The 12780-nt window shown below is 38.5% G+C and overlaps 1 protein-coding gene across 1 annotated transcript in view; it reads left to right on the forward strand.

The window, feature by feature from the left end:
• Window positions 1-12780, forward strand: part of SLC36A4 (solute carrier family 36 member 4) — a gene marked incomplete at its 5' end in the record, with an annotated part of 109621 nt that overhangs the window by 24126 nt on the left and 72715 nt on the right. Inside the window, 2 exons of the mRNA XM_082490775.1 lie at window positions 1964-2191; window positions 3480-3578. Of these exons, the coding sequence (XP_082346901.1) occupies window positions 1964-2191; window positions 3480-3578 (327 nt within the window). The remainder of the gene's footprint in view (window positions 1-1963; window positions 2192-3479; window positions 3579-12780) is intronic.

Here is a 12780-nt window from a genome sequence, read left to right on the forward strand (position 1 = left end):
GCCTTTAAGTACTGGTAATCAGAGTGGTAGGGGTTGGATGGGACCTTCAGAGATCATCTAGTCCAACCCCCCTGCCCGAGCAGGGTCACCTACAGCAGGTTGCACAGGAACACATCCAGGCGAGTTTTGAATATCTCCAGAGAAGGAGACTCCACAGCCTCTCTGGGCAGCCTGTGCCAGTGCTCTGCCACCCTCAAAGTAGAGAAGTTTTTCCTCACGTTGAGATGGAATTTCCTGTGTTCCAGTTGTGCCTGTTGGCCCTTGTGCTGTCACTGGGCTCCACTGAAAAGAGTCTGGCCCCATCCTCTTGACACCCGCCCCTTAGATATTGATAAGCCTTGACGAGATCCCCTCTCAGCCTTCCCTTCTCCAGGCTAAACAGACCCAGGTCTCTCGGCCTCTCCTCATACGAGAGGCGCTCCATTCCCTTGATCATCTTTGCTTTGGATTGCCATGGCTACATATAAACTTATGCTGTAATATTAGTACGTGACCCTTTTATGGTAACAGATCAACATTTGGGATTTTTGAGGCAGGATCTGTGAACTTACTAGTTCACTTGCACAGCTAACGGCTGACATCTTAAAGAGCAAACCACGTTGAAAGAATTGCCCATAAATTAGTCAGTCTTGGGACCATGCCTTTGAATTATCTAATAAGGATGATAATATTTAAGCATTCCTACACTCGTACACTTCCTGGGATTGTAGGGTTATAGAGGCTTCCTCTGAGTTCAGTTCTACATCAAGACTGCCGCTATTAAGACTATGTCGGTTGTCTGACAGTACTTACAAGTCGGAGTATTGTCTTCAGGTGTCTTGTAGTATATTGATTTCCCATTTTTGTTGAAGTCTCCCTGTGCTATAAGGAACTAATTTTTTTTTTTTTTTTTACTCAGTATCTTTTAATACTCCTCAAGCTGCAGGCTTTCTGCTGTGTGAACTTGTTAAGCAGAGTCATATGCTGATTTGTAAGGTGGCGAATGCAATGGAAGGGCAAAGGAAGGGGATACACTCTTAGGGAAAAGGTGTGATAAGATTTAAAACAAATGGATTAGAACTGTTACCATTTTGCAGCAAATGGAATACCCACCAGCTCTTGATGTTTTGATTGTGGTCTGCACGTAGCACAGAATACGTTTCCACAAAACAAATTTTGGCGGTTCTGGCCACATTAAAATTTTTCCAAAAGATGCAATGAGAGTTGTGAATAGTCCCAAATTCAGTCTTCTGAATCGCACCATAAGCAATTATTGTAATGTTACATAGAAAAAACCCTCATACACTTTCACGTCGTGTGCTACTGTTTATCTATAGGCATGAATTTATATCAATGTAATGGGTACAGGACTCTCAACTCTTGCAGACCTCTTTTTTTTTTTTTTTTTAAGTTGAGTTAACATTGATTAGTAAAAGGGTGAAATTAAGCAATAAATAATCTGAATTAAAATAAAGACAGGCAGGTTCATATTCTAACATTATTTTGTATGAATGCTTCTATGATGTAAATGGAAAAGGTGTAAGGTTATTAGGCACTGAACTCAAGTATGACAGGAGTTGGTCATCTAACCCACTTACTCTCCTTACAAAAATCCAATCACTAATATTTAGGCCCAGATCCATCTGGCTTGCATTCGTTTTACCAAACTCTCCCTTTCTGAAAGGGATCTGATCTAAACTGCTCATGTGGGTTTCCTCTTTAGTCAGCGGTGGGATAAAGACGCTTTTAGGTCTTTGAGGTCCTGAATTCATCATTTGTCTTAAGGATGAAACGCTTGCTGAAAGTGCCCTGTCTTCCCCTCTGCGCTGAGGGTACAGGGACAGGGGTCCTGAAACGCCTGACACTCGGCGGGGGAAGCAGAGGGACAAATTCCCCTATAGAAAAACAGCAATGTGACCGTGTACGGAGACTCAGTGCTTCCACTGTTTAACACGTTTTTGTTTGTTTGTCTGTTTTCCTGCAGGTCCATGAAGGATTCTTGGAAAACAAGACTGCTCCCGTAAATGTCAGTGCCACCAGCAGTTCTTCTGAGAAAAGGAGTACTGATTTACGAATATACATGCTGTGTTTCCTGCCATTCCTAATCCTCCTGGTCTTTATTCGTGACCTTAAGAGCCTGTCCTTGCTTTCCTTGCTTGCCAATCTGTCCATGGCTGTCAGCCTGGTGATCATTTACCAGTATATTGTTAGAGTGAGTATAAAAAAGTTTATTATTATCTCTTTTTTTTTTTTTTTTTTTTCAGTGTGGCAAGTTGTATTCATTGCATGTGGCAGTTGGTCTTTGATAGATATATACTGACTGACAGTTTCTGAAAGGCAGAATTATCTTGTGTTTTATTGAGGCATCTTAATTTAAGGAGGTGCCTTAATACTTGAGACATGCTGTAATGACAGACTTTTATAATACTTTTGAAAGAAAGGATAATATCGCTGCACTTAAGATAATAAAAATATGTATTATAACAACTAGGAGTCCTTGAGTGGAAGAATATGTGAATTTTTATGGTTTGCACACAGAATTTGCAAGGTTTTAATCTGTGGTCAGTCTTTTTGTTGCAAAAGAAGGACAATTTCACCAGGAACGTTTATTTCTAGTGTTTCTTCAGTATAATCAGGAAAAATGTAAAACTTAGCCTTGAAGAATACATATTGCAGAGTTTCATCCTTGAGAAGTTGAATCGTTGCTGTGTTTTCTGGGTTGCTGCTGTTTTTCATATTTGGAGGCATTTCATAATGGAACAAATTTAACTGATGGCTGAAAAAATACCATATCTAGAAACTTCTACATTTTTCTTTCTTAAGACTTTTAAAAGTGATAAGTGCTAGACACTGTTGCACGCGCAGTGTAGATAAGCAGTGAGTGCCATTACTGTTTGAGGAGGTTTTCACATAAGTGTATGAAATGAGTGGGAAGCAGAGGATGTGGAGGAAGGCAGAAAAGGCAGTGAGAGGTATTGGCTGGGTGAGGAGGCCGGAGAGCTTACATAGAAGAGACTGGGGGAGGTAGAGAGAAATTGATCGTTCTGCAGGAACTCAGCTTGTATTAAAAAGATTTTCTTTTACTGCCCCTTATGGTTACGAAGAATATCTGCGCAGTATGAAAGCAGATTAGAAAATGCAATACTCCGAGAATAGCGTCAGTTTGCAGAGATTAAGCTTGAGGTGTGAGCTTTCCCTTTTGTTTTAATTGATGCTCACTCATGTACACCAGTGTGATACTTTAAATGTGAAATTTTCTAGTGTCAGTAATATGAACCTAGAATAAATATATCTACAAGTGTCTGTGTCGGGGTGGGAAGGTGGCTATAAATTTGTGTAAAGGACTTAGTTTGGGAGGAAAACCAGGGACTGTATATAGCAAAGTACACATCACTGCCAACAAGTACTGAGTTTTCTTTCCTATAGCACAAAAAATCAGCCAAAATTGCATGAACAGCTGATGTGCTTTACATAGCACTGTTTTGCTTTGTTTTCCTCAGGACATAGTAGATCCGCGACAACTGCCTCCTGTGGTTGGCTGGAAGAAATACCCGTTGTTTTTTGGGACTGCAATATTTGCTTTTGAAGGAATCGGTGTGGTAAGTGCTTTTTACTGATTTTTCAAAATACCCGAATCTGTGCTAGACAATCGGATACAGGCAGTTCTACTCCTGTTGTAATTCAGTTAGTTTTGTAAAAGCACAAATCTCCCATGTTTATATGACAGGATTAATTTATCTTGTAAAATAAGGAAAAAAGTTGAGGACACAACATCCCTGTCAGAGGGGAGATTGGTGAATACCAATTGCTACTTGGACACTTAACACCTTTCCAAATTACAAGAATGCCTTTAGTTCCAAATAGATTAAGACAATAGTGTAATAATAACTGATATCTTAATATGCTATATAATAATATACTACTCGGCTAATAATAGGATGATGATATAATGATTCAACAGCTTAGTTTTAGGTGATGAGTGCGTAAAAACAGAAATGTATTCATCATCCTTTTTCTTTGGGATCACAAAGAGATTTGTTAGAAATAAATTATTCTTCCTGCTTTGAACTTGTCTGTAGATGTGACTTGAGAGAGATGGAGATGATAAGAAAAAGGATAGGAATTTCCGAATATTTTTTTGATTCGTGGCCTCCTGACAATGAACCTCAGTTCCTCATTGTTTCCTCAAAGACTTCAATTAAATAGATTTATCATTCTGAAGATTTCATTTTTAAAAGTGGATCTTTTTTAATCTCTTATTCAGTTATTACTGTTACGAAGGGTTTTCTGATTGCATCTAGCAAAGTTTGCAAGATAGTTAGCGGTTTTATTCCACATGGCCTATTTAAAAAAAAAAAATAGCCAGAGAGGTCATAATGTCTTTAAACTATGGGGAATTTACTATATACGCTTCATTTGTTACTAATATAATTGCATACTTCAGCAAGTGTTACTGTATGCTTAAAACTAAAAAAACACTTCCCCCTTTCCCCCCAAATCCCAATCAAACCAACCACAAACCATCTTGCAATTAATCTGAAATGGTTGTCCATCATTGACATAATATAGGAGAGATTTCAAATCTCTTTTTTTTTTTTTTTCCTCTGAAATTTTCAGCTTTGAATTAAACCAGAATATTTCACCCTGCTGCTGTATTATCACTGCCAGAAGAGCTGAATAGCAAAAACTTTTAAATCCTTTTGTGTTACAAAAGTGTGTTTTCACACAGAGGATATGTGGATCTAGTGACCGTGAATTTCCATTTCTCAAACTGTTATCAACTGTTTCTCAAACTGTGAACTGACCAATGCAGAGGTTTAGCTGCCATATGTCGGGGCGCATCTGGACATCTTTCCTTTTGTCATCTGGAATTTCCGCCGTAGGAAATCAGCCGTTTGTCTGGGATTGTTTGATGCCCACGGGTCTTGGGCAAAAACCCCACACTCAGTGGGTCGGACAGATTGGGCTATACTAAGCTTGTTGCTCTGAAATTGTATAGTCCGTCTGGGTCAGACTGCACTTGCTGCATGTGTGTAAATGCAAGTCATGTGCTGTTGGTCTGATATGTATCCCAGTTGTATTAGATTTGTTGCTCGTGTACCACATAGTGTGGCCAGTAGGTCGAGGGAGGTCATTCTCCCCCTCTACTCTGCACTGGTGAGGCCACAACTGGAATACTGTGTCCAGTTTTGGGCTCCCCAGTTCAAGAGGGACAGGGAACTGCTGGAGCGAGTCCAGCGAAGGGCAACTAAGATGATTAAGGGCTTGGAGCATCTCCCTTATGAGGAAAGGCTGAGAGAGCTGGGACTCTTTAGCCTGGAGAAGAGAAGGCTGAGGGGAGACCTTATTATGGTGTACAAGTATCTAAAGGGTGGGTTGAAGGAGGATGGAGCCAGGCTCTTTTCAATGGTTCCCAGTGACAGGACGAGGGGCAATGGGCACAAGTTAGAGCACAGGAAGTTCCGTTCAAATACACGGAAACAGTTCTTTACGGTTCAGGTGGCAGAGCACTGGCACAGGCTGCCCAGGGAGGGTGTGGAGTCCCCTTCCCTGGAGATTTTCAAGACCCGCCTGGACACAGTCCTGAGTAATGTGCTCCAGGCAATCCTGCTTTGGCAGGGGAGTTGGACTAGATGATCTCTAGAGGTCTCTTCCAACTCTGAAAATTCCGTGATTCTGTGATTATACAGTTATTGCATATATTTCTGTATAGGCTGTCTCAATTTCTACTTGATCATAATTTACTTACTCTTCAAAGCAAATGAAGAGTGCGTTTTAGTTTTTTCACTTTGTTACTGGTGTTTACATACTAATTAAGTGTTTATGTTCATTATAGTTTGATATACTTCATGTGTGTCCATTACACAAGACATTAAAGTAATGTGGCTACCTTTACAAATTAAAATTATTTAAAAGTGAAAATCTAGAGCTTAATGTTTCTTCTTATATGCAGAATGATATTAATGTGTCTCTGCTTCTCAGGGGTATGTTGGACATGCAGAATGTTTGCTGTGCATTCTTATGCTGTAGTTGCATGCACCATAGAGAAGATTTGAAGGAAAAAAAATATTTTATGGAATTGAATAATCAAAACTAAACAAAGTTGTTGAAGCATGAAATAAAAAAGATGAGTGAAGCAAAGCGAGAGGGACATTTCCACTTTACATAGTTAATATTTCATACAATTCTTGCTGATCGATTTAATTGATAACTAGTTATTACAGCTTAGTAAGTTATCATCAGACTAAACTGTGATATATCTCTGTGTGTGTTTGCGACTTCTTACAAATGTGAAGTGAAATGCGTTAATTTGAAATTTTTGCACTGAGATGGAAGCTAATGTGTGTTAATTCAGTTACAATGGATTAAGAATACTCACATAGTCAGTTGCTGTTGTATAGCTGATGTGTGATAACTTGTTACCCTGTGCCTTAATTACTGTTCTTATATCCATGTGGTTGTATTGTTCTGGTAAGGAAAAAGCCCACACCATTTAATTAATTAGCTTCTTAGTGTGGTCTCTCTGACTGCAGGAACTCGAAACAGATTTACCTAACCTTGATCTTGTTGTTAGAGATTTGATTTTAGATTTTATTCTGGAATGTCTTGCAAATAACACTTACAACTGTGAAGCTATCTGAACATTGCATTATAAACAGAAGCCTCAAGGTCTTAATTTTACAGAAAAGTTGATTGTGGTTGATTCATTTTATGTACTAATTTGGCCTTAAACAGTTATGAGGCCTCATTTTTCCTTTTCCTTGATTCCAAACATATTTTATGCTAATTCACACTCCTCTGAGAGCTGCGAGATTATTGAATGTTACGAACAGGGACAGCAAATGAAATTCTGAGTTTTTTTGGGCCAGTTAAGTTTTCTTAAGCAGAACCTGACAAATGAAAAATGCCCTTAGTGTGCTTTCTCTACCACTATTGTTCTGTGTAAAATGGGCTTTCCTGCTAGGGGTACTTATTCCTCAACAATTTGAGAAGAGGAATAAATGATCTACAAGGGACGGTATAAAACAGTACACCTTAGCCATAGCAGTCAGAGGGATTTATTTTCAAAGATATTTAATTGATTTCGTTTTCATTAAGAGGGGAGTGGCTCATGTAGAAAGAAAATAATTGCCAGTTCATAATACCACGCTCAGCAGGGGAACATGTTTGTCTGGTTTCTTTGAACCAAATAATAGACTGCAGGGGAAATATTCCAGCACTGATGGTTTTTTTCATCCCATTGTTCCAAAAAGCTTTTTATATATTCATTATTTTTTTCTTTTCTTTTAGTTTAGCACTTATCATCACTTAAAGTATGACGTTGTTCTTCAGTAACTCTATTAAAATTAGTGAGACGAATTAAACAAAGGAGTCTAAAGTCCTGTTCTCTATGGGGAATATGATTCAGGGAGGTGCAGTGATTCAGCAGATTCCTAGGAGGATTTTCTTCTTGATCTTGAGAGAGCATATTTCTCTTTTAGATGGTGAGCGTACGAACATGGGTTTTGGTTAAGATCTGTCATTAGTTTAGGACTCATTAGCTGTCCCTGTGTAACAAAAATATCGGCAATATGGAAGTATCGTTGGAGTATCGTTGCTTTGGCTGTAGTCGATACCTAGATAAACAGACTTTAAGAACCTTAATTTTACTGAGTTGTGTCTGTAATAATTAAAAGGAGGAAGGGTAGCCTATTTATATGTGAAATATAGAATCTCAAATAAAACAAGGCAGTGCCTAAAAGTTAGTTCTTGTGTAATACTAAGAGCTAATTAAACTTTTCGTCAGCCAGTGTTATGTAACAATTTTGAGATATTTTCATTAAAACTAGGATTATTAATACGATGAGTTTATGTTAATGTGGTGAATTAAGCTGTTCATACCTGTCTATGAGTTCAATGTAAACTCTTATTTGATGGCAGATTTGAACAATTTTGTCATTTTGCTAAGCCCAGGCAAATTGTTCGTTTGTTGCTACGGCTACTACAGCAGAAATAAGGTTGGTGCCATCGAAGGGCTGATTCATATTAATGCACACTAAACTCTTGGGTGCTGCTTGTAGCAGGATTAAAAAGCGCTGCAGTCTGTTGCTTGTACTATTTATTTCTCTGCTCCTTGTTTGAGTTGTCTGTAGAAGCGGGGTCAGTGCTGGTTGCTATAAGGTACCCGCTGCAACCCGTGACTGTCTTGGCAGCCAGATGGTGACGATGGCCGTGTGCTAACAGGGGGAGTTGGCAGCAGGGGTACCCAAGGAGCCTTCATATTCAGTTAACAAACAGGATCTGAGGGCTCGGTACTGTCAACCTGGTGGTTATTCATCGTGTTGAGAGTCGTTTTGGGTTTTCAATACTTGTAAGTTAAGATTTTAAGATCATCAGGGTGAGGGTGACCTTGTGAAAATTGTGTTGACTAGTGGCATCAATACGGTGTGTAAAACAGTAGTAGCAACAGAAATGCAGTACTCTTAGGCGGACACAACATACCATTTTAGATGTTAGGGTTTTTTTTAATCTTTAAGTGAGGATTTCTGTTCAGAAGGCAAAAATATGTTGATTAGGAGCTGGAGAAACTATATTCAGCCCTCTGTGGACTTTTTTAAGTACAGGGCTCTGCTAGGGATGGGAGAATCTGCAGCTGCTCCTTTCCCTCGGTGCTTCAGCTTCTCTCTGGCCGTGAGTTCCCTGTGCCAGATGATGCTGCCTGGCACATCACGGGGCTGGTGTTCGGGCTGCAGAAGAGAAGAGGCTACCAACACTACTTCTTGAATACAGGAGCCGCAGGTGATATAATGGAGTGAATATGTCCTTCATAGAACGCATAACATTATTTTGTAAGAACCGTGTTTGAGGGGCTCTTTCCTATTCCAGAGGTGAGTAGGTCTGTTTTTATAATGAATGTGATATTTTTGTTATTGAATTAAAAAGTAACTTCAGACTGCGCTCCTGAGTGTACCCAAGATGTAGTTAAACCCCTTGAACATACTTTTCAGAAGAGTGTAAAACCAAAGCTTTCAGGCTTGGATATGTCTGTAGCGTTACCATGTGCAGGTAATAGCTTTGCATAATGTTATGCTTATATAATAGCAGTTCCACTTAATGAATATTTTGTGGTGAAAGTCTGGTTGGCTGTCTCGTTGGAAGTATAAAAACCAAATCCAAATATGGAGGTGATATTTTAATGTAAGCTTCAGGGGGAAGAAGGATGAAATAGATTCATAAAATTTAAACTAGAAAGATAATTTTTCTTCTCTATTATGTATAAATATGCAAAGTTAAGTACGGTTTGTTCAAATAGCTATGTTTTTTTTTCCACATCGAGTGCTGCAGACTGATTAGTCTGGCGAAGAGAAAGTATTACTTTCCAACATTAATTTCAGGTTTGGAAAGTAAGGCTCCTGATATTTTAGCCTATTACTTGAAGATGTCTATTGAAACTGCTTTTGAACTTTGATATCGCAGCTTTGCAGTAGAAGGTAGGGTGGTATTTGTATACCAAAAGACAGGCTCTGGAATCACATTAGGCAGCAGCTAACCAATTCCAGGAGATTTAAAAAAAAAAACCCAAACCAACTGGATTATAATTTTAAAATGTCATTGTTTGGATTTTGAAAGTGATGAGATGAGCTTGTTAGGCCTGTGTGTTTGAGATTAAAGCCTCTTATTGTCAAAAATTCTTTTGCCAGATTAGTACTATCCTTTAAAAAAAATAATGAAACCCAAAGGCACTCTTCTGTTGTCTTTAAGACCAGACTGGATTTGTCAGAAACAGACATTTAACAGGTAACATGACATCTTCTAAATCTACTTGGGGCACCTCTAGACCGGGGTGTATCGATTTTGTTGGTGGGTTTTTTTGAGATGATGTCAAGGCTTGTCTCATTAAAATATAAAAGGTGGGAGTTCTCAGAGGGTGTTACTGCATTGGGACGCTCAAGTGGAGGTGACTGAATTTGACCGTGGACATGACCAGCTCCTAAATGTACATGGTAACTGTGGATTTTAAATGTTGTGTCAGCAAGAGGCATATTATAGCTACTGTGCAAAATCACTTGATTTGGATGTCTTCTGAAGATGGTAAATGTAAGAAAGGAGGAAAAAGGTTATGGGCAAATGTGTAGAAACAGGGAATGTTTTTAGATGTAGCAGTTTTGGGTTTTTTTTAATCAGAAACTGTATCATATTTGGCTGAATGTTGGTAAAATCCCAGGCAACCTGATATTACTTTATCAAGTTAAATATTCCGTACCCATATCCTGCAATTCCTGTGTGTGGAGAAACTTCCATTTACCCCAGAGAACCATTTGTTTGCCTCCGACCAGTTTCTTGTGTGTATTCTACCCTTAATATTTCCTATATTTATGGCGTATCTTATTACACAAACACAAAACTCACGAGTGTACTTTTTGGCAGGCAGCGTCCAATACCTGGTGCCCGCAACATTCAAATGTTTCTTTTTCCTTCAAAACCCCAAGATCCATATGCATTTACACAAAGAGGAAAGTATGGGCATTTAAATTTACTACTTGCTCGCCTTAAATATTTCGTAGTTGTTATGCGATTTGGTGACTTTGGAGAAAAGGGAAAAGAGGAAGAGTGACAGTGTGCCAAGCTGTGATGTGTTTTGCTTTCCCAGCTTGCGGCAAGTGGGGTTTGGGGTCTGATACACACAGCTTCAGTTTGGCTCAAAAGCTAATTCTTCTCTTTGGATGTAACCCTGTCTTAAATGGAAAACTTGTCTGTCTTAAGTATGCGTGCAGCAGAGCTAGAGAGAAACTTATGCTTATTATACATATCATTAAGCAGCATAGTTAAATAATTTCAGGTAGAAAGATTTTTTGTAGCTTACTTTGCTTTTTTGTCAGATTTTTTCATTGCCCCCCCCCGCCCATCCTCCTGTAATCCTTCTAGGCTGCTGCTATTTTGCACTTACTTGTAATGGTCTTAGGTAAGATTTCCTCCTCCTTTCCAGTATGTTCTGAGTGGGTACTTATCTGCAGTGCATGGAATTGTCTAAATAATATTTAATATGAGTCATCATTATATGTCAAATCTTTTGTATATAGCTGTGAAGGTGTAAAAATGTTAGTAACTTTTCCTGGAAAGAGTAGCTAATTAGAATAAATGCTTGCATCCTTGGTTGTAAACTTTCATATCTGACATGTAATTGGCAGAATCTTAACTTTACCATCTATAATAGTTTTCTTTTTTCCCCACTCTCCAAACAGCCTTTTCATTGATGAAGGTATCATTGCAGTGTGTGTGCATGTATGTATATATAGCAATAAATAAAATCAAAGTCTTGGTTTACCTCTGTAGTATTTTGCCAGTGTATTTATTTTGTAAATTAAATCTACTGCATGTCCTAGAATCATTTACATTTTTTGGATCAAGCATGATGGAGACAACAGTTTTGGGGTTTTTTTTTGAAAAAAGTTATTTTATTGTTTGATTCAAAATACTAGATATTAACAGGGCGATGATTTTGTCAAAGGACTTTCAAAATCAGTAGTCTTGAATGTTCACTGAAGAACAGTGCTCCTAAATAAAAAAAATGTCTATGAATACATGTTCTCCTGGGTTGGAAAGAGCCCTAATTGTCCACTGTTGAACGCTTCCGCAAGCATCAGTAGTGGCTCTCCAATGAATGTTGTGGTTTAAAAATCATATTGCTTGGTCAAGCACAGCGGAAAAAAACCCTAAAGGAAGCAGGAGAGGTGGAAAGAAAAAGTGTTGTAATGCTGAAGGCATCTGAAGAAAGAAGATTATAGGAAGGTGATAGGTTGTGTATTCTGCAACTTGTCTTTGTTGTGTATTCTGCGGCTTCTCTTGTACTTGAGCTGTTTGAGGGCTTCACAGAAACAGCGATGAGTAGTTGAGCTGTCAGGGTGCCCCGCGCTCATGGCAAATGGAAGTGTATGAAACTTTCTGTTTTTCTCAGAAAAGCAAATGCAACCATCAATGTCTTCCCTTCCTCCTTCTATTTTGGTTGGATTGATTTTTTTTAGAATAGGATGGTTATTTCTTTTGACGATGGTCATTTTAAAATGTAAGATGTGAATCACAAATGCCTTTATATTACTGTGCTTTCTGTGCTGGGGTCCTGTTGGTTTGTAACTCTCTCAGTCCGGGAGTGTGCATGGCTGTTTTCAATGTTCCTTATCTCAGGATAGAGAAACTTCTGTATTTACATTTGTAAAACTTCGTGGGATCCTAAATTCTAATTCTGTTTATTTCCTGTGATACTCATTGATCCTCAGTGGAGAACATTGTAATTTATTTTTTCACTTGTACAGTCATGGAGTTTGCTCAGCCCTGTAATATGTGCGTACTTTGTCCTATTTCACTTCAGAAGCTAAAGCAACATGTGGGTGGAAGCGCATTTTGGATAAAAGTCAAAAGACCTTTTGGGAAGACCTTTTTTCCAAAACATTTACATTCCAATAGATTAATGTTCGTATGTTGTTTGGCTGCTGCCGACAAAGAAGCAGATATGGATAGGTGAGACCTTTGTGATCACTGTCATTTATTTAAAGATGATTTAAATTTGATGTAGTTTTGATCATTGGCTGGCATAAAGGTTTAAGTATCCTTACAGCTTTGGGAAACTTAATTTGTAACTGATGCACCAGAAAGAGTCCAGAAATACTTAGTCACGTAGTATACCTTTATGTATTATTGCAGTGAAATATACTCTCCAGCAACACTTACTGTGTTTGTAACTCATATTTTCTTTTATCACTTATCTTACACAAATTTTGAGAGTAGAATAAGTTATAGAGGACATGTTATAGTATTGTATAGTCT

This window comes from Vanellus vanellus (assembly GCF_965231255.1).
Source record: "Vanellus vanellus genome assembly, chromosome: 1".
In the NCBI taxonomy this organism is placed as follows: Eukaryota; Metazoa; Chordata; class Aves; order Charadriiformes; family Charadriidae; genus Vanellus; species Vanellus vanellus.